The sequence below is a fragment of the Gadus macrocephalus genome, chromosome 9 (genome assembly GCF_031168955.1).
Source record: "Gadus macrocephalus chromosome 9, ASM3116895v1".
Lineage (NCBI taxonomy): Eukaryota > Metazoa > Chordata > Actinopteri > Gadiformes > Gadidae > Gadus > Gadus macrocephalus.
This window is the reverse complement of record NC_082390.1, coordinates 12,193,009-12,218,143: the sequence shown is the minus strand read 5'-3', so window position 1 is coordinate 12,218,143 and position 25,135 is coordinate 12,193,009. Positions and strand designations below refer to the sequence as shown.

The window sequence follows — 25,135 nt, the reverse complement described above, 5'->3', positions numbered from 1 at the left end:
AGGTCTGTATATGCAGTGTAAGCTTGCCCAGGCCCTGCAAGTCAGGATGTAGGCTATGAATCTGAAAGAAAAGCAGGCTAATAGGTAGTGGCCATCCCCAAAATGCACCAGAATACAGGAAATCAAATCTATTAAATTAAAAAAAATTATGGGGGGGGGTGGGGAACCTCAGACCCCCTGTCTATTACTGTGCCCCACCAACATGTTTGATCGCAAGCCGCCACTGCAGAGGCTGCAACTGCAGCCTCTGGGGATCACATTGGATTACAGTTGATGTGATTGAATTAGTTTGAAGAGTATGTTGCCAGTGTTTGCTTTGCCAAGTTTCATGAACATTAATATTTGTATTATTTGCACAATGGATTGTTAAAAAAAATAGAAACAGATTGTTTTACAGTACTTTATGACAGTAGTCTTTTTTTGTGTGTTCTTTTATGCCTGAGGTGATAGGTCGAGTTGCACAGTGTTCTCAGTGTCGTCATGTTAAATGACCTGCTAAGCCGAAGCGGACCCTGATGCATAATAATACAATGATATTGTTGCTATGTCACTTCTCACTTATGTTTGCATGACATTAAACAAGAGTCTTGTTATGAAAAAACTGTTCCCAAATGATCTCAGCAGACCCAAACAAATGTGGTGAAACAAACATAAGAAAATTATATATATATATATATACGGCATATATATATATATATACGGTACATATAGCAAATATAAGAAAAAAAAAATGCAATTACACTCTAATCCCATCATGTGACAGTATTGAGATACAATTCCAGGAAAAGATAAATTAATCGTTAGTACTTAGCATGTTTATATTAAATGTTATAATTGAACTCATATGTATAAAATCAACAATGGGAGAGAGAGACAATCAATCGCGTTCCCATTTGTCTTAGTTGATGCTGTTTCATAGATACAACACATCACGCAGTGTTCTCATTCGGTATACAACTACTGAAACACATTACATTCTTAAAGGCCAATGCCGGTTTGGGGGATCAAACTACCGTTGAGGTCTCTCCTGGCTTCCCTTAAACATCAGTTAGATTATTATATGTAAAAAAGCACTTTTTTATGCCACATGAACGTGCCTGCCGCAAATGTCAACAATAGTAGAAATATATATCGCACTTTGCAATTTTAATAAGACATTTTGTAAAGTATAATGGCATTTACTGATATTTTGTCTTTGATACAATGTTTTTTTTCTCTCAATGCAGAATAAATGGAGATTACCCTCGCAATTTATCCTGCACCTCCTGTGTGGACACAAAGCGAGGCCGTCTGCGGACCTCTCTCTGGGCTCCGGACTTCACCTTCTGCTGGCGCATCTCTGAAAATGTGGAAATAGGCTTTATGTATACATCATAGGACAATATTTTTATTTTATATCTTAGTTACAGACTTTAAGTAGGTATACAGCGTAAAACACTTTGACATTGCTATTAAACATCTAGTGGTGAGCAGTGGCGGCGCCAGAAATAATTTGTTGCAGTTGCTTAACAGTTGCTGTATGAATTCAAGAGGTTGCTGGTCAAAAAAAAAAACCTTGATCAAAACACCTGAATTTGGCAGAGGCACGGCCGGGAAGACATTTTCGGAACGGGTTGGGGTGGTTGCGGTCCCGTACGAGGCAAGTTTACAGTACAGTAACAACACAGACTAATCGCACCACTGTGATTGAGTGTGATCGTATCATTTGACAGTTCAACGTACGCTATCTTTCTCCCTCTCCCTCACACACGCACAGACATAAAGACGTAAAGACATAGAACAATATAGAGGAAGATCTTTAAGAAGGCCAACATGAAAATAGCCCAGCGGCATGTACACATTCACTGCTAGTCCAGGTGGCACTGCGGCCACACGACATATAACAAACAACATAGTTCTCTCAATCAACAGCCCGTCAGCAGTCCCCCAACTACAAGGTTAGCTGTCCTGTCAATAGTGGTGAATTGCACATCTCAGACCCACCGTCGCCACGGTACATTCCAAAGCATTCACATTAGTTGCGCGATACGTCTCAAATGTAGGCCTATGTGGAACATTAATACAATAGTTCCTATTATTGTTGATACTATTATACTTCATAATACAGTACTTCTATTAAGGGCGGATCATACCAGGCTACGATAAACCCATCCTTTGGCATGAGCCAAACCTAGAATCTAGTTCTACTTCAAAACAAAATCACATGGGCCCCAAGTCAATATGCTGCGACGGGCAAACTTAATAACCAAACGGCCTACCTTAAATCGATGTCTTGATCACAGGACGTCTTGCAATATTCCACTTTAATCCATACGGTTTAACACACCAACATTGCTAGCAAGCATGTGCTAACATTGTATTGCTAATTCAGAACTGTGTAGGCTACAATATTTTCTTCCGTTTCTTCAGACATTGCCCACATCCAAAATGTGTCATGTATAAATATATAAGCCTATGCTAATTATATTATTTTAACTAAAAGGAGGTACCGTATTACAACAAATTAATATATCAAGACACATCGTGTGATTCACAACACAAAATGAAAAAAGAACTGTTAGGAGATCTCGCGGGAGTAGACTGGATGACGATCAATCCTGTATTTAAACACCAACTAGTAGGTTTAGTTGAACTTATTTAATACCATTTTACGGAAAATGGCATTATTTCAAATATGTTGTTTGAGTTTGACAAAAAATCAGGGGTTGCTCTGGGGTTTCTGAGTAATTGCTTGGAGTTGCTATAGCAACGGCAAGCAACCGTTTGGCGCCGTCCCTGGTGGTGAGGTAATCCGCTCCCCAGTTCCCATTTTATATTGTAATATTGTACTATTTCGTTTGCCATCAAATTTCCATCGTCCCTCTTTTACAACGGCCGAGGGGTTGGATCGTTGTCTCGGCTGGGAGAGCTAACCTGGCAACGCTCATTTAAAATCCGAAAAAAAAACTATCAAAAAAGATGGCCTGCTGAAGTATTGGAGCCAAAACTCTGCTCAACAATCCGGTATGAAGCCATCTCTGAGTCTGGCCAGATCTGATCCAGCCCCAAGTTCTCAAAGCCAAAGTACATTCTGGATTTACAAGGCTGCTGGCCCGGCCAAACTGTGTCCTCTTACTAAATTACTGATTTCTCACCAAAGGAACTTTGCAGAAACTTGGAATGCAGTGATTCAGAGACAGACCCCCTGAGTAGTCATTAAGGAATGACGCTTATATCTGATACAAGTATCTAATACTAATGGTGATTTACAGCTACAGTGATTTGTAGACATACTCTCCTATTAAACCCCATTGTAACTTGCAGCAATGTCTCCGTGTCTCAGTGTGATCAATTTCAGCCACGGCAAAGTGAAATACTCTTCACAAAGAGATAGAATTACGTTCAGTACATCACCAATAGAGGTTTTATAGTGTTTTAGGCAGTATAACTCCTTTAAGACAATGAAAAACATGTCATGGCACCTTTGAAGTCGATGATGTAATTACATCCACCTGCACTGAAACAATCCATTTCTTTTTCTGATAGGTAGACACGCTCCAAAGTTCCAGAATTGACAGAAGCAGTAATTCCACCAGCCTCACCAACCTAAAGACAAAACACAGCAAGAATGCACATTTAATTATATCTATCTTTATTCTAAGGGTTTGAGTTAAGATGTTATGCTTAATTATGCAACAGTTAGTTCTGACCAAGTAACATGCTTAAGCAATATAATATAAAAATAACATTACCACTTGCTTAAGCAATATCACACTCAAGGTCGTGCTGTTGTATTGAATATTCGCACTGTGATTATCTTCGGCACTCGGCCTGCGGCCTCGTACCTACGAACAAATCTGTACTGATATTCAGTACAACAGCACTCCCTCTCGTGTGATATTGCTTAAGCAAGTGGCAATTGTAGTCAAACCAGTCACACAGGATTTAAGCATGACTAGGCTTAGAGGTTATAGGTTATGGAATGATACCTTGTCCTTCCCGTACTCCACCCAGCTCCCGTCATCATCTTCCCAGAACCACAGCCAATCAGTGGTGAGGGTGAAGTCGTGGGGCTTGGAGACAGAGGACACCGTGGATAAACGTCGGACGGTTCCCCCAAGATGTTTGAATGCATTGTTAGGGTCACAGTAGGCCCGCTCGGTGTCCTCCATGTTAGGCATATCGATCCAGCTAACGCTATCCTGGACCACCTGCCACCTGTAAGGTAGCTGGTAGTGCACCTGGACACACTTGTCTGTAAAGACATAAGAACCCAACATCATCTTATTTGGGTGTTGTTTTGGGCGGCGTTGTTAAAGATGCAACAGCCATTTATTTTAATAATGTTAATTGATTAAGTATATGTCCATTAAAAATCCACAAGGCACTACTAAATATATAATTTGCAATCTCACCTTTAAAGCGGCATTGTCGGCGTAGAAAGTATAGACAGATTTCATTACGGTCTGCCTCACTGGTTGGGGGGGCAGCAGAAGTATCACTGGTGGTGGACCTTTTCTGGAGGCTTCTGATTGACAGATTGTCCGTCACCTCTGGGTGTGCTAAAAGATTTTCTAACATACACACACACACACACACACAAATTACGTATTACAGCCAATCAATTTCTAAGTATCAAATATATATGCAGTTTGAATTCCTGATCATTTACCAAGATTAGGCGGTGGCTGCTTGATGATGGATTTGCCGCGGTAGAGTTTGCCCAGGATTTCTTTGTCATCGCTGAGACCTCTGCCTTTCAGGATCTTCAGCACCTGATTGTTGAAGGAATGCTCCCTTCTACACTTTTCTCCAAACTTGCAGTCACCTTGGAGAAAGTGCTGACAGACATGGAGGTGGATGCAAGAGTTTGGGAACTTGCAGATACCATGCTGACCATGGCCCCGGTTGTAATGTGAACATATCTGTAAGCGGGGTCATAGAGTAAAGGTCATACAGACACACAGACAGATACACATCAGACTTGTCTGATGTGTCTCAACTGTCATTGTTAGGAATGTGTTTTAACTATCATGATCATTTTATGTTCTGACCTCAGGAAGCAAGTAGGCATCGTTTTGCAGTAATAATGGGAAGAGCTCTTTTCCAGTTAGATTGTTTAGGCCGGCTTCAATCAAAATGGCTAGATTGTGTGTAGAAGCCAGGTCGTGGGAATACTTGCATTTATTTCTGGAGAAAATCAATAATAGACGAAACATTGAAAAACAAATGCACGTTTGGTTATAACCGTGAAGAATGTGTATCTACAGAATGCAAAATTCAAGTTCAAGAGTTTTATATTTCTGTAAGGGAGATGCACTTTAAATCTGTTGTCATGAAGTCATACAGTCCTCTGGTTACCTACATTTGTAACAGCATCCAACATATGACAGAACGTATAGACTATAAACCTATATTTTTAGTTTGTACAACATCTTAAATCATGCTCAATGTTAAGGAAATTTACTTACCCATATTTACAGTTGCCGCATATAAAATACCTGCACAAGTGCAGGTGGTTGCACTGCAGACACTCTCCCTGCACCTTCTGGCAGACCCTCAGCTGTGTTTTTGCCACTACCAGAGTGCCTGAATTTATATCCTTGGCCAATGAAACCGCAAATTTCCCATTGTCAGATACAGTTTTGAGAAGGACCGAGTGGTCAACTGTGATACGACGATTTCGAAGAACTTCTATAAATTTCCCGAACTCCAAACATCCTTCATTTTCGCACAGGTTTTCATAAATTATTTTAGAAACGGCACCTGCCATTCTGTCCTATAGCCGTCAGTACCGTTCGCAGCTCCTTCCCCGAACGTCTTGACCGGTTCGATTTTTTATCGAAATGGAAACTTAACATGCTTTGCCTGTGTGCGTGTGCGTGTGTGTTTAATCGAAATGGAAACTTAATATGCTTTGCTTTTGTTTTGCATTCCAGATTAGTTTGTTTCGATTTCGTGATGTAAATTTATTCCTTCTGCTTTATATCGACCACATGATCAGTGACTCACTGGACCACATATTTGTAGGGCTATAACCAGTCCGGAATAGTTTCTTCTACACAGAGTAGTCAACACAACACAATAAAGTTTCATTTGTTTGCGATAAGTCAGACACCACATACCTGGCCTCTTAGTCATTCTGCGCCGGCCAATACCGACTGGAGATTTACCTGGGGAGAAACTGTAGGCGTGGCTTATTTACCATTCTGCCCTCTAAAAAGAGACAGAATATTTGCATTTCTATTTACCTTGTGTCTCTGAATAGATCACGCGAGGAACATATAGGCCTACCACTTGCCCGAAACAACGATACCAAAGAAAATAAGAATTAAGTTACATCTTTATGTTTGCTTTAGCTTTCTGCTAAATCTTAAATACATTGCACTTTCTAAAAAGCTTTTTTAACTTTGCCTTTATTTTCTATTTTAATACTAAAATGCATTCTTAACTTTTTATTTTACCCATTTCTTTGCATGTTTTCTTTTACTTATTATTTTATTTTATTGTATGACAATGTTTATATGTGAAGCACTTTGAGTCTGCCTTGTGTATGAAAAGTGCTATATAAATAAAGTTGCCTTGCCTTGCCTTCATCTTCACATCTTTCTTGCAACAAAATAATAAACAGACACTAAGACTATATTTGATATGTCTGTATGTTATGAATAAGCATGTCTATTATATTTTAAACCAATCATTCTGGCACATACAACCATTGGGGGCCCACAAGTGAGATGAGAATGTCTGGGAACAAGGCTGGCCGAAAGCGAATTGTTTTAGTTTTGTTATATATTTGTGTTGCCTTAAACCCCCATTTGAACACATTTGATGGTATTAAGGAATAAATTAAAATAAAGAAAAGTTGTTGGTGTGTTTCTCAGCATCAGTGGATCAGCCTGACAGTTCAGGGGAGAGAACATCAGGGAAATGTCCCTGTGGTGACAGGTTGACGGGGAGAGGGAGGGATTGCAGTATAAATGCTACAGGACACAGAGATATTTGAATTGTGATCAAGCAACTCACAAATCTCCCTGTTAGTGGCTACTGCCACTAACAATAGGTCTGGGCCTATTGGTAATGTCTGTTGATCTTTGTGGTTGAACGAAAAAGGGACTTTTCTTATCACAATCACGGTGCAGGAGAAAGCAGATAAATCCTTGGGGAGCATGGTTAACAGACTATTAAACCAAAGAATAAAAGTAGTGGTCTGATGAGGAAGCAACCCTTAAAATATACAGAAAACCATGCTTTTTAAATAAATACACATTTTATTTACAAATGTATGAACAAAAACATTGATGTACTGATAACACAACTTTCGCATCCAATTTATTTTCAGCACGTTTACATGATATGATCTATTATTCGATCAATCATTTATTTTTTATAAAACATCCAATTCAATTTTGATCACCTGCTGACGGTTCACACCCATCAAACCCAACGGCCCAGTGTTAAGGGCCTTCTCAGGGTGGGGTCGCGGTGGTCCTGGTCTGACAGACCTGGTAGCACACACGGTTAGGTCCGCCGTCTGTCTTCACTGTGTATGTGGAGAGACAGAGGTCCAGCCAGGGCTGCTTAGCTGTGAAGGGACGATAACAGGTGTTGTAGTAAATCATTAAAGATGGATGAATTATATACATATTGTTTGATACATATTCAGGGCTCAAGATGAACATTTTCTACAGGTAGCATTAACTTCTTATTGTTATGTCCTTTCTCATGTACCATCCATCTGTGTACCGTATTTTCCGCACTATAAGGCGCACCATATCCAAATTAATAATATCGTAATTTAAAAGATTTTTTTCCTGCGGCCAATGTGACCAAGATGCCAGGAAATAAAAGACCTTGCATCCGCATTTTTGCCACTCTTGAGCCGTGAGCTCATTCAATTCCAGGTAGGGGTTTAGGACTGTTGCTCAAGGATGCTGTTGGCATCCTGTCTAAAACAGGTAGAGAGGTAGCCTGGCAAGCCTAGGGGCGTCTACATATCTAGGCTAGTAGAGAGGGTGAACTCAGGCTCGAACCCAGAACCTTAGGACCGGGCATCAAACACCTGAACCACAAGGCCATCCTGCCTTACTTCAATTGACGGCAACCAATCACTCAACCAATCAAGATGATCAAACTCAGACTCACCTATGCTGCGTCCTGGTGGGCACAGGAAGTCCATTGTTTTACTGATCTTGTTCTGGGCCTCCTGATTGGCTGCCACCTCCTCCAATGACACTTGAAAGAAGGTTTCCTGACATATAAAAAAGACACGTTACTGGGATCACCTCACCATTGCTGTCCTATATAATATTAGTCAGTACTCCGAGGAAAAGTCTTATCTATATCTGATACTACAATATAGGGCTCCTATTAAAACGCCACAATTTTAGGGTTTAACGGCATGTTATTGCTTTTGTTCATATGCAGTGTCTGGTTGTGTCTAGTAGTTATAACATGTAGTTTGTCCCCAGGGTGTCTGGTTGTGTCTAGTAGTTATAACATGCAGTGTGTCCCCAGAGCGTCTGGTTGTAGAAGCTATGGTAGTTATAACATACTGCGTCTCTCCAGAGGAGTACTTCTAGAGTGTCTCGTCCTTGCTGGAGCTCCAGTTTCAATACCAGGCAATACTGAAGCAGCTTAACGCCTACAGCTGGGGGAGAGAGACAGAGGCAATACAGAGAGAGCGACAGAGAGACGGTACAGAAAAGGGATTGAGACGTATGATATATATGCACTAGAAAAGTCTCTGGATGTAGTTGTAACTACACAGGAGCAAACAAAGGAAAAGCCAGCATTTATTCAGTTTTCCAGTGTATTTGATTGTACAATTTTGCATGCCAACTCTCTGTGACTTTATAATATTAAACCTTTCAATGAAGATAAGTGCTTTACTTTAAAACAATGTCGGCAATTTAATACAAACCAATGAACAGAGCATAAAGAAATGTTCTGTTTGTTCTGTGTTGCTAATAAAAACCAAACCCGTTCTCTCTAGGAACACCGTTGGGACACTGTCTCGGGCTTCAGACTTACCTTCTGCTATCATTTCCTCATTGATCTCCTCTGATCCATCAACCTTCAGCTCCTTCACAGAAACCTGGGAACACTGCTTACATCTAGAATACACACAAACCTCGAGTTACCCTACTGTTGTTACTAGGTTCTCTCATTAGCATGAATGAGAGGGCTCACTTTTGGATGCACTCTTAGTATTCCCCAGAAGAATTTATTTCGCTATGCCAGCCATGTCTTGTGAACTTGCCAGTGATGGCAAGTGATGGCGACTTGCCAGTGATGCCAATGTCAGATACCTCCCACTTCTGTACACTCGTATGGTGGGCCAGGTTTAGTAGGAGACAGGCTAACTACTCCTGGCTAACAATTAGCGTGGGGGCTGTTTAAAGCATTAATTCTGAGGAGGCATGGAGGTCAAGTAATATAACCAGCTAAAATAACAGACTAGCAGATATCTCTCTTGATGTGCACTCTTTGGAGTCTATAAGGGGGCAGGTGCATACAGTGAAGGAGTCTTGGGCTCCAAGCTGTGAACATTAAGCAGACTTAACTGGCCAGTCGAGGGAATGCGCAGGTCAGAAGCATGAAGAGGGGATTGAATTATTACGCTGACGCTTTCCAGGGTACTTATTGGTGGGTGGTACCGGACTGGTGTCAAAGACCACCACCCAGTCCCCGCTGCCATAGTGAAATAAATGCCTCTGAGGAATAAGCTAAAGGGGCATCCAGTGGTGAGATATCGAAACCAATGCTATGAAAGCAAACAATGTTCATTATACATCTGAAATATACCTATATATATCCAGCTCAAAGTTGTCATGGCACTGACCCGTAATATCGCTTGTTTCCTCGGAACAGGAAGGGGGCGGAGAGGTCCATTAAAGACGCACTTCCTCCTGACGGCATCACCGGAAGTATGTACTGGTAGGCGGCGGCCAGCTGACACACGTCCTCCAGAGTGGCTCCTACAGCGCAGCAGTGTATAATACAATGAGAACATCATGATCATCACAACTATTACTTGCATAGCTATTATTACAACCCTCTCCTCTGGTGTGTATCACTGGCCTTACAGACACAACCCTCTCATTGGTGTGCATCACTGGCCTTACAGACACAACCCTCTCCTCTGGTGCATCACTGGCCTTACAGACACAACCCTCTCCTCTGGTGCATCACTGTAGTCTAGACACAACCCTCTCCTCTGGTGCATCACTGTAGTCTAGACACAACCCTCTCCTCTGGTGCATCACTGTAGTCTAGACACAACCCTCTCCTCTGGTGCATCACTGTAGTCTAGACACATCCCTATCCTCTGGTGTGTATCACTGTAGTCTAGACACAACTCTCTCCTCTGGTGCATCACTGTAGTCTAGACACATCCCTATCCTCTGGTGTGTATCACTGTAGTCTAGACACAACTCTCTCCTCTGGTGTATCACTGTAGTCTAGACACAATCTTCTCCTCTGGGGTGTATCACTGGCCTTATTGACACAACCCTACCCTCCAAGTCAAAGTCAGACAGAAATAACCCAACAGGAGAGACAGAGTTGTACCGGTCACGTAGATGAGGTCCTTGCTCTTTCTCTCGCCGAACAGCTCCTTGGACAGGTGGATATAGAGGGTTCGTTCAGGGGCTTTAGGCCCATCTCCAGGTAGGAGGAGGGACTCTGAGAGGAGCCATGGCTCGGTGATGCGGCCTGGGGCCTTCGAGGCCTCCAGGAAGGTTTCTGACAGGAAGTCATCATCAGGGATCTCCTGTCTGAGACGGAAGAGATTACATTAGAGCATGAAAGGGCTAGAAGGTATGGCTTAAGAGGCTGTGCTGGAGGTAGCGTTAGAGGTAGGATTAGAGGCAAGTTATTAAGTAGTATGTGAATTATTAATTCCTTTGCAGTTAATATGGTTTCACCTCATTCTGTATTCATCCCCCTCGCTGCCAGAGCCTGTCATTGACCCCCACTGTTAGTTTACATCAAATATGTGTCAACTAAATCCTGCTTTTATCCCCATTCCAGCCAAACATTTGTGCCCAATCTTCCACTGTTCTTGAACAGTGGATCAAACAGTTAAGACGTTTTCACCTTCGTCCTGTTCCCATCCCCCTCCTCGTCAGACCTCTGTCTCTCACTGTGATTGAGGAGTTGACAAGGAAGCATTTCGGAGGTCGTACTAAGCATTAAATTACCTTCTTTTATTTATCAGTAAAACAACCGACCCCCCCACAGACCAACTGGTCTGGAGGCCAATCTCACCCAGGTATAACACCCTGCCAATTGTTGAACCTAGACAGGGTGTAGAAGATATATGATTGGCCTCTTTGGTATAATAGTGACCCAATAGCAAATAGTGGGTTGCACCTTTTTCTATGTTTTACTTGAAGAATAGATAATAACTGGGAGGTAACTGACAGCAAATAGAGAATTGAATATTGGGACTCTATGATTCACTTGGGACAAAGGATTTAGTAACTCCAGCCTTGTTCGAACTACTTACTCCTTCACTTGGTGAGCCAGCCAGTACTAAACAAGAGGTCTACAACAAGGAATCAACTTCTTCACTAGGTTTAGAGACGAAAGTAGGGGTAAAATGAGAGGTTAGGGGAGGAGTGAGAGGCAGGGCTAGGGTTAGAAGAGGAGTGAGAGGCAGGGCTAGGGTTAGGAGAGGAGTGAGAGGCAGGGCTAGGGTTAGGAGAGGAGTGAGAGGCAGGGCTAGGGTTAGGAGAGGAGTGAGAGGCAGGGCTAGGGTTAGGGGAGGAGTGAGAGGCAGGGCTAGGGTTAGAAGAGGAGTGAGAGGCAGGGCTAGGGTTAGGAGAGGAGTGAGAGGCAGGGCTAGGGTTAGAAGAGGAGTGAGAGGCAGGGCTAGGGTTAGGAGAGGAGTGAGAGGCAGGGCTAGGGTTAGAAGAGGAGTGAGAGGCAGGGCTAGGGTTAGGAGAGGAGTGAGAGGCAGGGCTAGGGTTAGGAGAGGAGTGAGAGGCAGGGCTAGGGTTAGAAGAGGAGTGAGAGGCAGGGCTAGGGTTAGGAGAGGAGTGAGAGGCAGGGCTAGGGTTAGAAGAGGAGTGAGAGGCAGGGCTAGGGTTAGGAGAGGAGTGAGAGGCAGGGCTAGGGTTAGAAGAGGAGTGAGAGGCAGGGCTAGGGTTAGGAGAGGAGTGAGAGGCAGGGCTAGGGTTAGGAGAGGAGTGAGAGGCAGGGCTAGGGTTAGAAGAGGAGTGAGAGGCAGGGCTAGGGTTAGGAGAGGAGTGAGAGGCAGGGCTAGGGTTAGAAGAGGAGTGAGAGGCAGGGCTAGGGTTAGGAGAGGAGTGAGAGGCAGGGCTAGGGTTAGGAGATGAGTGAGAGGCAGGGCTAGGGTTAGGAGAGGAGTGAGAGGCAGGGCTAGGGTTAGAAGAGGAGTGAGAGGCAGGGCTAGGGTTAGGAGAGGAGTGAGAGGCAGGGCTAGGGTTAGAAGAGGAGTGAGAGGCAGGGCTAGGGTTAGGAGAGGAGTGAGAGGCAGGGCTAGGGTTAGAAGAGGAGTGAGAGGCAGGGCTAGGGTTAGGAGAGGAGTGAGAGGCAGGGCTAGGGTTAGAAGAGGAGTGAGAGGCAGGGCTAGGGTTAGGAGAGGAGTGAGAGGCAGGGCTAGGGTTAGAAGAGGAGTGAGAGGCAGGGCTAGGGTTAGGAGAGGAGTGAGAGGCAGGGCTAGGGTTAGAAGAGGAGTGAGAGGCAGGGCTTGGGTTAGGAGAGGAGTGAGAGGCAGGGCTAGGGTTAGGAGAGGAGTGAGAGGCAGGGCTAGGGTTAGAAGAGGAGTGAGAGGCAGGGCTTGGGTTAGGAGAGGAGTGAGAGGCAGGGCTAGGGTTAGGAGAGGAGTGAGAGGCAGGGCTAGGGTTAGAAGAGGAGTGAGAGGCAGGGCTAGGGTTAGGAGAGGAGTGAGAGGCAGGGCTAGGGTTAGGAGAGGAGTGAGAGGCAGGGCTAGGGTTAGTTAGAGGCAGGGCTAGGGTTAGAAGAGGAGTGAGAGGCAGGGCTTGGGTTGGTTAGAGGCAGGGCTAGGGTTAGAGGTAGGATCCGAGACCAGGCTAGGGTTTGTTAGATATTAAGTTAGAGGCAGAGCTAAGGTTAGATGCAGAGTTTGAGAGGTACAGTAACTAGAGGCAGGGCTAGGGTAAATGGCGGAGTAAGAGGAAGGATTAGAGGCAGGGCAAGACATAATGGGTGGAGTGGGCTGGCTAAGCTTAGCCTGGTCCTACCAGACTCCCGTACTTAATTTCATTTGCACAGAGAGTCTGGACCCACTCAATTGCCTAACGTTAACTCACTTGAAGGCGGGTGTCAGTTTAAAACTATTGGATCTGCCCAGTGCCACTCTGGATCTGCCATAACCAATCGCTAATGTTTGGCCGGGAATCACGTTGCGCGCAGGCTGTCCACAAACCAAACACCGTGCGTGAAGATGTCCGTCAACGAGAGCTGACTTTAACGTCATTGTTCTCAGCTACTCCCTCTGTTTGTTGATTGGGCGCACAAATTGTGGACGGAGAAAACCCACTGACATACCGCAGACCCAGACGTAGTACTGAGGGGAAATTAAAATTGAGCGGAAGTTAAGCTGGTACAGTGGTAGAAATGGCCTACATGGCTCTGCACTTGGGGCAGTGGAGTTTGAGGGCCTGGTAGAGGGGCCGTGGCTGGTAGGACTTCAGCTGGGCGCTAACGTGGAACAGTTGGCCTGGGACGGACTGTTTGACCTCCGCCAGGGTCACCTGCTGCAGGGCATGGTCACACCTCCTCTCTGGAGGAGAAAACACACACACACACACACTTATATCTTTAAGACGCTTTAAGCATTAAGTAGCAGGTAGGCGTTAAGCATCTTGGAGGAAGACATTGGTGTTGAACAGAGTACCTTTAGGCTGGGGTTCGAACACCCTAGGCACTACACCTTCTCACTTTAAAGGTGAGGATGTGAGTCATATAAACTATCCGTTTCGATCCTATTTCTTTTAATGCTCACATTCCTGAATGATTCATCGATACGACCTCATCAGCATCGACACTGCAACTTGAAACTCGGGGAAAGACACTCTGGTGACGAGGACCAACGAGTGCATTCGTGGTGATTTATTCAAGACTTTATTATTATTTACCTGTTGCACAACATCCTCTGGCATCATCTAGGAAGAAAACAGACAGAATGGTTAGAGCAAAAGACATAAAGATCAGTGGGGCGTGTAAATGATGTGGCCATCCCCTCGCAACATTAAAGACCTACATTACACAACCATTTGGTTTTATCTTGCATCAACCCCCTTTACATTTTGAGTGCTCATCACTTTTTTATTTTAAATAGTTGGCTTAGAGCCCTCCAACCATAGCTCCATAAACCCAGGAATGTACTCATCGTGAATTCAGTTTGGTTTGTGGAGAAAAGGAAAAATATCAAATTAGGGAACAGTTCAGAAGTTTTAACCCAAAAAAACATTAATTCGAACTAGCTTAGCACTTTAACATTAAGCACCTACTTGGCTTTGATCCATGCATGCATCATGAGGCTCCGGTCATGTTTGTTACATGAGGATGAGGTTATGTATGTGACATGTTGCTGATGGAACAGGTATGCAACATTAGGTCATGTATGTTTGCCCCGAAGGGTCTCTAGAGGATGTCCCCAGTATCTACTTGTATGTGGTGTGTCCCAGGTATCGGTTATGTAACAGGTATGTGGTATGAGACAGATATGTGGTATGTCACAGGTATGGGTCAAGTTACCGGTATCTTGTATGTAACATGTATGCAGTGTTTAAAGGTGTGTTACCCAGGGTTTCTGGAGGTGTTCCCCAGATCTCCATGATGGCTGACTCGTTGAAGATATCGTCCTCTGGGAAGCACTCCACCACTCTGCAGTTACGGAGGGAACAGGGAAGATGAAGCACTCACAATTCATTCAGGAGTCTCAGGTGAATGATACGCCTGAGGATCATCAAATTAAATGATATGTTTATTTAATGAATAACAGCTGTTGAAAAGGTTCAGGCTGACATCCTGGTGAGCGTTGAGTAGATGTTTAATCAAGAATGGCCATGAGTTTTGTTTCTTCTAACCCAGAGTGCCCAAGACACATACAATAAACATCCCAAAGCACATCTAGATACAAAGCTTTTCTGGACAGTGGGGAGGCGTACATCGCAAGTATAGTAGAAAGATGCTGGCCTCGGGAGACCATCCCAATCTCGCATGTTCACATCCTGTTTTTTTGGGGAGAACGTCAGCCTTGATCATATTGAAAACGTTTTAAAAAGTGGCCAATGGCACCAGCACTCGTGAGAAGAAGTTTCAGTTCATGATGAACAAGGAGCATCTCCGTCTGCCCACTGAAAAAACAACGGCGGCGCCTGTTGTTACCCCCAAAAGAAGTTTGAACAAGACTGAGAGGTGGTAGGAAGGTCTCATGAGGCAAGCACAGTGCGTACAGTGCGCACATCTAAGTTTAAACTATTCAGCCTGTACCTTCTGAGCTCCTGGATGGCGGGGCAGTCATCGGGCAGAACTCTGACCCCCCGGCCGTAGGAGGTGCCCCCGTGCAGGTGGAAGGCCAGCTGGTTCAGCCCCGACCCCCCACTGCTGCACGGAACACTGCTGGCTCCTGTGGTCGCATGCAGGTTATAGATCCGCAGGTAGTCCCCTGGCTACACACACACACACACACACACACACACACACACACACACACACACACACACACACACACACACACACACACACACACACAGTTATATTTTGTGTATTTTTATATTTTGTCTAAATCCTTTTTATTATTATATGGATTTAGATTGACTGATTTGCGACAGCAGAACATTGAACCAGCAGGTGGTGCTGTGTTACCACCAGCTGCTGCGCTGGGGATCCTCTAAACTGGATGATGCATTTGAGTGGGTCACGACTTCCCCAAATCGGACAAAAATCCTAAACTGGTTTGAGTGAGAGAGGGGGTGTGTGAGAGAGAGAGAAAAGGGAAAGAGAGAGAGCAATAGTGAGAAACATAATTGGAGACAGCAGACACTAGAAAAAGAGAACTCATGTTCAGGGAGGGATGAATAGAGGGAGAATAGACTGCAGTAGATAGCTAGAATGTGTGTCTGTGCATGTGGTGAATGTGTAAGGTGTGAGGGGGAGGTGGGTTGTTGCACAATATGAGATTTACCACATATAGCTACTATTGGTCGCCTTTGTATAAGCTAGTGAATACAAGATCATCGCTAGGCTTTTTGCATAACAGAATTACGAGTCTACAATAGTGTGACTTCAGCCAATTTGTAAACACTTGGCATCAGGCCAGACACCAGAACATAGCTCCAGAGAGGAGACCAGAACATAGCTCCAGGGAGGAGACCAGAACATAGCTCCAGGGAGGAGACCAGAACATAGCTCCAGGGAGGAGACCAGAACATGGCTCCAGGGAGGAGACCAGAACATGGCTCCAGGGAGGAGACCAGAACATGGCTCCAGGCCAGAGACCAGAAAATACGTCCAGGCAAGAGGCAAGAACATGGGTCAAGGCCTAAGACCAGAACATGGGTCCAGAGTCCAGACAGAGAACAGAACATGTTCCCAGGCCTGAGCCCAGAACATAGCTCCAGGCCAGAGACCAATCATGGGTCAAGTCTAGAAAGAATGTAGACTACTGCTCCTTCTGGCAGGGCCCTTGGGGGCCTACGGAGGAGCTTATCATGGCAGAGCAGAGGGGCCCTATCCAGAGACATGACGTGTGTTTAAGTCACGGTAGTTCCGTGCAAAGTAGATTTACCAGGGAATTCCAACATGTGACCTCAAACTGTGATTCCAAACCACAGGGTGCGAAACACGTTAAGCGTCAAGTAGACGTAGGAAACCACGCCGCTTGACAGAAGCTGACTGGAGAACTTGCCCATGTTACTCTAGTTTTTATTATCAGCTGATGCAGAATGTGTACAGCAACACATCAGTGTGACTTACTGTATGTGTGGCAGTATTTTCACTGATAGACCCTGCACTGTGTACACTGGGAGCAGGGAGCAAATAGTGTATTTGGAGTAGGGATAGCGGGGGAAATGGATAGTCCACTAATTAAGGAGTAGGGAGCACTGTAAGTGGTGAGCACTGAAGTGTCTAAGAGGTGGACAGCACTGTAGTGTGTAGGGCCCGACCGATTCATCGGCCTGCCGATTTAATCGGCCGATTATAGCCTTTTTGAAAATAATCGACATCTGCCAAAAAGACGCCGATTACAACCGTTTTTTTTTTTTAGAAATGTTATTGCGCTTAGTATCCTGCAGATTGCGCTCCTACTCGCCTTGCTTACTAACAACTTTAGCTGGAGTAAAAAAGAGGAGATTGAATTTTACCGTACAACATGAAAGCATGCTCGCTCAGGCAGCTGCGCGCTCACCTCACCAATGTACACAAGACGCGTTGTTTGAGCATGTTGTGCCTGTTTTTCTTTAGGTCCCAGGCCATGTTAATTTGTTATACTGTAGACTCTAACGGTGAGACCATACTGCTCAGCACGCACGTGTTAGTCACTGCTCACGAGCGCAGCACATTGGGAGTTAGTTATTTATTTTACATTTTACATTACACTAATTTTTGACTGTAAATGTATTCTAAAACACTCAAAGGTTCTGCATTCAATTCACATATTCGTCAAAAGTGTTTAAAGTATATTTAAGGTATCAAAAACTACGTTTTATAGCCTTTTTTTTTTTTTTTTTTTTTTTTTTTTTTTTTTTTTTTAAATCGGCCGATTAAATCGTAATCGTAATTTTTCTCTGAAAATAATCGGCATCGGCACTCAAAAATCTATATCGGTCGGGCCCTATATGACACACTGTAGGAAGCAGTGAGCACTGCAGTGTCAAGGAATTAGGGAGCATTGTAGTGTCTAGGGAACACTGTAGTAAATAGTGAGCACTGTAGTTTGTAGGGAACACTGTAGTAAGTAGTGAGCGCTGTAGTTTGTAGGGAACACTGTAGTAATTAGTGAGCGCTGTAGTTTGTAGGGAACACTGTAGTAAGTAGTGAGCGCTGTAGTTTGTAGGGAACACTGTAGTAAATAGTGAGCGCTGTAGTTTGCAGGGAACACTGTAGTAAATAGTGAGCGCTGTAGTTTGTTGGGAACACTGTAGGAAGAAGAGAGGATTGAGGTGTGTAGGGAACACTGTAGAGAGTGGTGTGCGCTGCAGTGTGTAGGGAAAACTGTAGGAAGTACTGAGCGCTGCAGTGTGCAGGGAACACTGTTGTGCAGGAGTAAATGCTGTGTGTGGGGAGTAAGACCACAGGAAAGATGTTTGGCTCCGTCTTCCCCATTTAGAGGCAGCTCCTGGTTAACTCTGGGAACATTTTAGAGCACCCCCAATTAGGGAGATGGGGTGATGGTGAAGGTAATGGGGCTGGTGGTGGTATATAAATAGTGAACAGTAGGTAAACGTGGGTGGGTTTTGGTGCCGTTTACATTTAGAACCGATTCCTGTTAGATAGAATTTAGGACCGGAACTTCTCAATCTCAAGGTGGTTATTTATTTTTACATTTTTACACACATACCACACAAAATAAAAACCCTACCTTCCCCCACCTCCCCTCCAAAACACATCCCTACAAGCCTGCCCCAATAGTGTGAGAACGCTGTTATTGCTCTCGAGAGGAAGCCCATGTGATATCTTTCTCTAGATTTTGACCTGGAGAAAAGCAAGAATGTGAATAACATGACTCACAAGCTGATAACTAATGATAATAGTTACAACCATAAAATGCATTAAATAATATAAAAAAATATATATATAGATATATATATTACACCGAGCTGAGGGAAACCAGATGCAATTTAATGCATTGAATATTTAACTCGCATACTATTTACAAATGTAATACTAAGGTTTAGGACATACGAAGAAATTCTAAGCCAACGTCAACCAAGACAGTTAAAATGCCCAGTCACCTCATAGCAACTTATCCAACTAGAACATTAATAACCTGAAGACGTCCATGAAGTTGTCTATGCCTCAGTTTCGTCATCCATGGAGGTTTTAACTGGCACCTGCTGCAGGCGTGCTTACAATAGCTGTGGGGCTATCTCAGACATGGTCAACTCCTCAACTTTGAGATATCTTTATTGTTTGACCAGGTGTCCACTCAGGTTATATGTGTTTTCATGGTCAGCATGCATTTTGCACTGAGGCAGTAGTCTACGTCCAGGTTTGAGGAGAGTGAACAACCACACTTGCGATTGCTTTTGGCTCTCCATTGCCCTGACTGTGTTGGAACGCACACATTTAACACAACCCTCTATCTTTCACTATATACCTTGACTAGTCTGCGCCTGCGGTCTCACCCATTAGATGCACTCTCAGCCTTTCAGGTACTGAAGTTTGCCACTGGTTGATTTCACTTGAATAGGTACTCGGTCGTAATCGATTTAACTCGGTCTGTACCATTAAAAGAAACTGAGTTTGGTACCCGACCCTAGCCTTGGATGCACCTTGATACCTCCTGTCTAAATGCTGTCTCAAATTCTCCAGACCGTGCCAGGCCTCATTGCTTCTCCTACCGCTCAATTATGCTGGGTACACCCCCATCCCCGGCCACCACCACCCCCACACACACACACAAAACAGCTGGCCGTAGGAGAGAGAGAAAGAGAGAGAGCGTTAGCTGGGGCATTAGTCACACAGTGGGGGGCTTTGTCCTGCAGAAACCCCATTGCTGAGGAACAGGGTGAACAGAACCAATATGAAGCTTAAAGAAGCCATCCATCCTGCCCAAACGAACCGTTTACAGAATTACAGCAAGACTCTCACCCACACGCCGCGCTTAACATGTGTTGTACTGCGGAAGATATTGGCTCCGGGGCCACACGTCATCTGGGATTTGCCCAGGGTAAGTGACAGGGAGGATTGATACAACACACACACACACACACACACACACACACACACACACACACACACACACACACACACACACACACACACACACACACACACACACACACACACACACACACACACACACACACACACACAGGTTACCTCAGGCTTAGCCCCAATGTTCAGATAGAGAACATGTCCGTTTCATTCTCCCACTCTGTTGTGATCCTTTATCTCTTGTCTTTTCTTCATGAAATAAAGACGAGAGGCATGGATGACCAACCGTAGCAGTCCCGATAAGATAGTGCTGTTCTGATACCAGTTCAAACAGCTCAATTGCTACACTTGTTTGAACTCTGTGCCGGTCTCATTCCTGAAGCACACCTCAGATCATATTAAGAACAGATCTACAGCAGGATATCAGGATGGGATTAAACAGAGTGTGATGCTTCATAAATGTGGGACCAGAGAAAGGACAAACAAATCGAAGAAAAAAACAAGTAATTCCCACTAGTATCTGTTGCTTACTAGTCGCTTCTAGTCGCAGTAGAATGAACAGTGTGGCCCTTGTGGTTAATTTCTACTTGTTTGGGCCCGTTATTCTGGCTCAGTTTTCATGTCACAGAAGCAGGTACGGAATAGAAAGAGCAAGAAAAAAGAAAAATGGAGAGCATGAAACAGCAAGAAATACTGAGTAAAAGAAAGTTTAGAAAGAAAGAAGGAAAATAGCAGAGAGCCAGTGAGAAAGCACAAGCAAAGAGTATGATCCAGTGCGACGGCCAGAGATATAGCTGAGAAAAAGTCAAGGGAGGAAGAAAGAGTGCAAGGGAAATAGAGAGAAAGGAGGAAGAGAGAGCAAAATAAAGAAAGCGCAGGCGACAAAGCAGTATTAGGACCAACCCATCTCTATACTGCTGAATGTGAACGTCATAAGGCGCTGGCTGCCCAGTGTTTTCCTTGCTCCTCCCTTCATAGGACTCTGAGTCCAGCTGCTCTGAACTCATCGCTGACTGCTACAGAAGTGAGGGCACAGAGAGGATACACGAATACAAAGCTCTGGGTGCAACAATAGTTGTTTCTTCAATGGAGTACACCATCTACTGCCCTCCACAGACCATGAATAATTAAAATTAAGGTAATCAAGATTGCCAACATTACGTTTTTGTAACAAAAGGAGGCCAAACCTTTCTGCCAAATCACTGTCGCAGTAGCCAAAGACAATCTCAAACTAACTACAATAAAGCGGTTTTAGTACAAGGGCTTCCTGAACCAGATGACCCAGTGCAGATTGCATATCAACGCATATTGGGTTCACAGTGTGCCAGAGGCTTGTTTCATCTCAAAAGGTGGAGCCGGGCATGACAGAGCTGGAGCCAGAAGGACCCGGGCCCTCTGGAGTGTGTGCAGATTCTGCAGGAGCACAAAGATGGGATGAAGATAGATGAAGAGCATTTTACCGGACTCAGCCAAGACGGGGCTCAGTATTACGGTCTGCTCTAAATCATCCTGTCAAATGACAGTGGAATGGAAGGGGGGGGGGGGCTGTATATTGTATGCCACACTACAGGGGACTGCTTTACAACGTCATCACGTTTTTATAATATCATCAAGTTTTAACAATACATCAGTCAACGACAATATATAATTTCCTCAAATTTTTCCATCCCAGATTTATGTTTCGAAACCACAGAATGAACATTTGCAGTTATTAGTGTCATTCATCAACATCAGAGTGATGCTGGGAAAAATACAAAAGAATATAAATTGTATATCTTTATAGGAATATCAAGACCACTGCTTGCATCCTTTGCACCTTTTTTAATGGAGAGCAGAAAAAAATGACCACGAGATTGGACAACTTGGCCAGAGACTAGACTGCAGTGCTTTCAGGCTTTAAATAGGCCATGATGTCCCCTTCTGGTGGGCCGTGATGCCCCTTCTGGTTCCGGCGGGCCATGATGCTAAGTCTGGTGAGCCTAGCCCAGCACCAGCGGCTAGCAACAGGAAGAATCCGTGGGGGCAGAGAGAAGAGCCAGTCTGTTGTCCTGCCCGTTGACCTTTACATCAACAGGCTAAAGTGTGGCTCTGCATTTCAGAAGCAACCCTTGGAGCTCTTTTGAATTTCATTAATACTAATTAATCCTATTGGTTTGACAGAAGAGCATCTGTGGTATCAATGCCTTGCATTTTAATGATGATTATAAAAGTACCTGCTCAGTGCGTTTAGCTCTCTGTTGAAAGTAGCATGACTACTCAACAGATTGTTAGGATGGTTTAGGTAATGAGCTTCTCACTTCTCTTGTGCCTTGAAATTGGCATTTCTTACTGGAAAATCATGATTTCTGTAAGTTCTATATATATTTAATGCCTACCATATAAGTGTATATTAAAGGATCACTAACCAATATTTCTGTAAAATAATTCAATCAAAATAATCAAACTACCGTATCTGAGGCTGCCAAAAAAACACCAATCAGGGAAAGTTTGGCAGCTACCAATCAGGAAAATTATAACTTAGAACTACGCTGTGTGTACACCATTGGACATTGTTTGGTGGGAGGGGCAAGGGCCAAAGGGATGTTCTTGAGCCTTCCGTCTTTCCAAATTCTTCAAGGTTAATGGAATTTCCTCCAACTCTTGTGTACCGCTCCTTTAACTGCATGCTACTTGAACTGCATGCTACTTGTATTTGGACTGTAAACAAATGGTAGATTTACTGCATACTAACTTACAAATGCCAACTGTGAAGAAACTGGATACTAACTGGATACCAACTGAATATGTACTGTCCAGTAAGAGACCAGGTGCTGAGTGCCGTCAGCGGTTGCTAGTAGGAGGCACTGAGGTGCTCTTAGAGGAGTCTGTGTTTGGTCGAACAAACAGACAACTGTCAGACAGAGAGCTAGGAAACACCTGGAGCCTGGGGCTGAACAGCAAAACATTGGGAATATGATAAAGTTGTGAAAGGAAAGAGAAGGCCAAGTGAAAAAAACAAGACATTACGGGGTAATCCAGGTCATGTAGTTATGGTGAAAAGGGCCACATACATACATACATACATACATACATACATAATTAAGTTAAGGAAACACCAGGATCATTAGGTTGAGGTTTAATAACCTATTGTTATTGTCTGTCTTATTAGCTGTGAAGCACCAGAGGTGCTGGAGACCTCGTTATTGCTGATTTTTGTATTGTTATTATTCCACAACCTTTTCTGCATGTCCTCATGGATAACTTTTTACCACCATGTCCGCAATCATGCAGATTGGTTCCGAATGTCCTAATCTCTAAAAAAGGGAGCAGGTCTCTAGAGCCACCAGTGGCTATATGGCCTTTTGAAAAGGCCATATCTCCCATCTTATTAGATCTACACTCGCAGAAAAGACGATGCACATTCCCATGGCCTTCAAGCAGACCACTGAGTTTGACTCGGCCCCCACTGCAGAGAAAGCAACTTTATCTTACCGTAGGGTTAGAAAAGAACCCTTCATGGGTTAAATACACAGTAGGAGTCACATATGCTGTGGGACCTCTCACCTTGAGTTGCTTAGCAATCTCGGCGTGGTTATCAAACACCAGGATGTTCACGGCCAGGTCTGAGCGCTCTCGGGACAGCGAGGACGGCCCTTGGATGGCCGACGCCTCCACAGTGAAGTCTTGCAGAGGATGAGTGCACCGTGTGCCGTCCCACACCTGCAGACACAGTGCACCCGTTTGTACCAGGCTGTGGTGGAAGTTAAAGATGACATGTTATACCACCAGGTGTGAGTGCGATTAGCCGTTACAAGCCGTTTGGTTTTCTTCAAAATCACAAGTGGGCGTGTCCACCTAGATGTATACTGGATAGATCATTCTACCAGCCTACCCAGTAGACTGTAGTGTAAACGTTGCTCATCGATCCGTCACACATCTTGGCGGACACAGGTCAGAAGAGGTGGATTTTCAAAACGGCTTGCAACGGCTAATCACACTTAGACCTGCTGGTATAATATGTCACATTTAAGTGTTTAATCCTTGGTGGTTAAAAGGCCCCTTATTCAACCACTAAGTGTGATGTTGAAATTCAAAACTATCCGCGGCCAATAGAGCCACAGACAGAGAGGAGGGAGAATGAGGAGATTCAAATAGGGCAAAACCATACTAATGAGGGGGAAAGCGAATGACTTAGAAAGAAACACTATTCCTGTCTCAATGATTATGCTTATTGTTATTGACATTCAAATGTTAAATAAATAACACTTTAAAAAACAACAACCATTGTCTTTTATTTAAATCCCCCTCAAAAGGTAAAAACAACCTGGATAAGTTGAAGACAATATAAGAATATTGTGGTTGGCAGTAAATGTGATTATCAGATAGCCCATATGGGCAGCAGACGAGGCCTTTGGTTAAATATAATCACTGACACATAAAGATTGAACTACGTTAAAGACATGCAATAATGCATAAAGTACATCAATGCAGACAAATCAGTTAATTGAAATAAAGTTTTTCAGTTAATTTAGCATGGCTTTTGATATTCAATGTTAATCTTTGCCATTATCCAGAACCCAGAATCAGTCCAGGACTAGGTTCAGGTGTGCTCGAGGTTGTGGATCCAGGGGGCCTACCTTCAGCAGGATGCAGGCGCCATCTACTTGGGCTTTCCACAGCAGCTGGCAGTCGAGGTCAAAGTAGGACTGGGGCTGGACGCTGGACAGGTGGACCCTGGGGGTCGTGGGGAGAAGGTCCTGCTTGGCGGCCCAGGTACGGAGCGCATTCACGGTGCGCTCGTCCTCTGGCTCAAAGTGGAACGACTTGCTGGAGGTCCGGGGAACCACGATGCTCTCCGGACGCCCGTCGAAGGTCACCACCGAGAAGCCAAAGGTGTTCAGCAGATTGATGGAGCCGCCAAACGCCTGAGTCTGGCAACACCATGGATGAATTGGGGCACAAGGAGAAACAAGAGAAGGGACAATGAGGAAGAGGATGAATTGGAGAAGAAGGAGGAACAAGAGAAGGAACGATGAGGAAGAGGATGAATTGGAGAACAAGGAGGAACAAGAGAAGGAACAAGGAGCAAGAGGAGGAACAAGGAGTTCTAAGAGGAGAAACAAGGAGGAAGAGGACTAATTGGAGGAACAAGGAGTAACAGGAGGAGGATAGCTTAGCATGTACCACTCTCAGCTAGAATGGTACCGAGTTAAACCCCCAATGTATTCAGCTTGTAGGCATCCTTGCGCAAGGGGCCTAACCCGTACCTGGTCATTCATTAAATGCATCCAAAATAAAT

The 25,135-nt window shown here is 44.3% G+C and overlaps 2 protein-coding genes across 8 annotated transcripts in view; both read right to left on the bottom strand.

Annotated features, from left to right (window-relative positions):
- Window positions 1-708: 708 nt before the first annotated feature.
- LOC132465081 (protein mono-ADP-ribosyltransferase PARP12-like) lies at window positions 709-6,119 on the bottom strand. Of its 2 annotated transcripts, none has more exons than XM_060061798.1 (7): window positions 5,451-6,119; window positions 5,034-5,169; window positions 4,652-4,904; window positions 4,395-4,553; window positions 3,969-4,234; window positions 3,492-3,585; window positions 709-1,339 (listed from the first exon to the last, which is right to left on the bottom strand). In XM_060061798.1, exons 1-7 carry the CDS (start codon window positions 5,750-5,752, stop codon window positions 1,239-1,241), a joined length of 1,311 nt encoding a protein of 436 aa, XP_059917781.1. In that variant the 5' UTR covers window positions 5,753-6,119; the 3' UTR covers window positions 709-1,238. The 2 variants fall into 2 exon arrangements, with proteins under 2 accessions (XP_059917781.1, XP_059917780.1); XM_060061797.1 differs by having other exon boundaries at window positions 3,462-3,585; window positions 5,451-6,117.
- Window positions 6,120-7,229: 1,110 nt separating this feature from the next.
- Window positions 7,230-25,135, bottom strand: part of pot1 (protection of telomeres 1 homolog) — a 32,126-nt gene continuing 14,220 nt past the window's right edge. For all 6 annotated transcript variants that reach the window (XM_060061769.1, XM_060061768.1, XM_060061770.1 and 3 more), the window contains 12 exons: window positions 24,474-24,767; window positions 23,401-23,556; window positions 15,469-15,647; window positions 14,777-14,859; window positions 14,109-14,135; window positions 13,597-13,753; window positions 10,552-10,757; window positions 9,824-9,959; window positions 9,013-9,095; window positions 8,535-8,629; window positions 8,125-8,230; window positions 7,230-7,564 (listed from right to left, as the gene is read on the bottom strand). In XM_060061769.1, coding sequence (XP_059917752.1) covers window positions 7,449-7,564; window positions 8,125-8,230; window positions 8,535-8,629; window positions 9,013-9,095; window positions 9,824-9,959; window positions 10,552-10,757; window positions 13,597-13,753; window positions 14,109-14,135; window positions 14,777-14,859; window positions 15,469-15,647; window positions 23,401-23,556; window positions 24,474-24,767 — 1,638 coding nt within the window. In that variant the 3' untranslated portion in view covers window positions 7,230-7,448. The remainder of the gene's footprint in view (window positions 7,565-8,124; window positions 8,231-8,534; window positions 8,630-9,012; window positions 9,096-9,823; window positions 9,960-10,551; window positions 10,758-13,596; window positions 13,754-14,108; window positions 14,136-14,776; window positions 14,860-15,468; window positions 15,648-23,400; window positions 23,557-24,473; window positions 24,768-25,135) is intronic.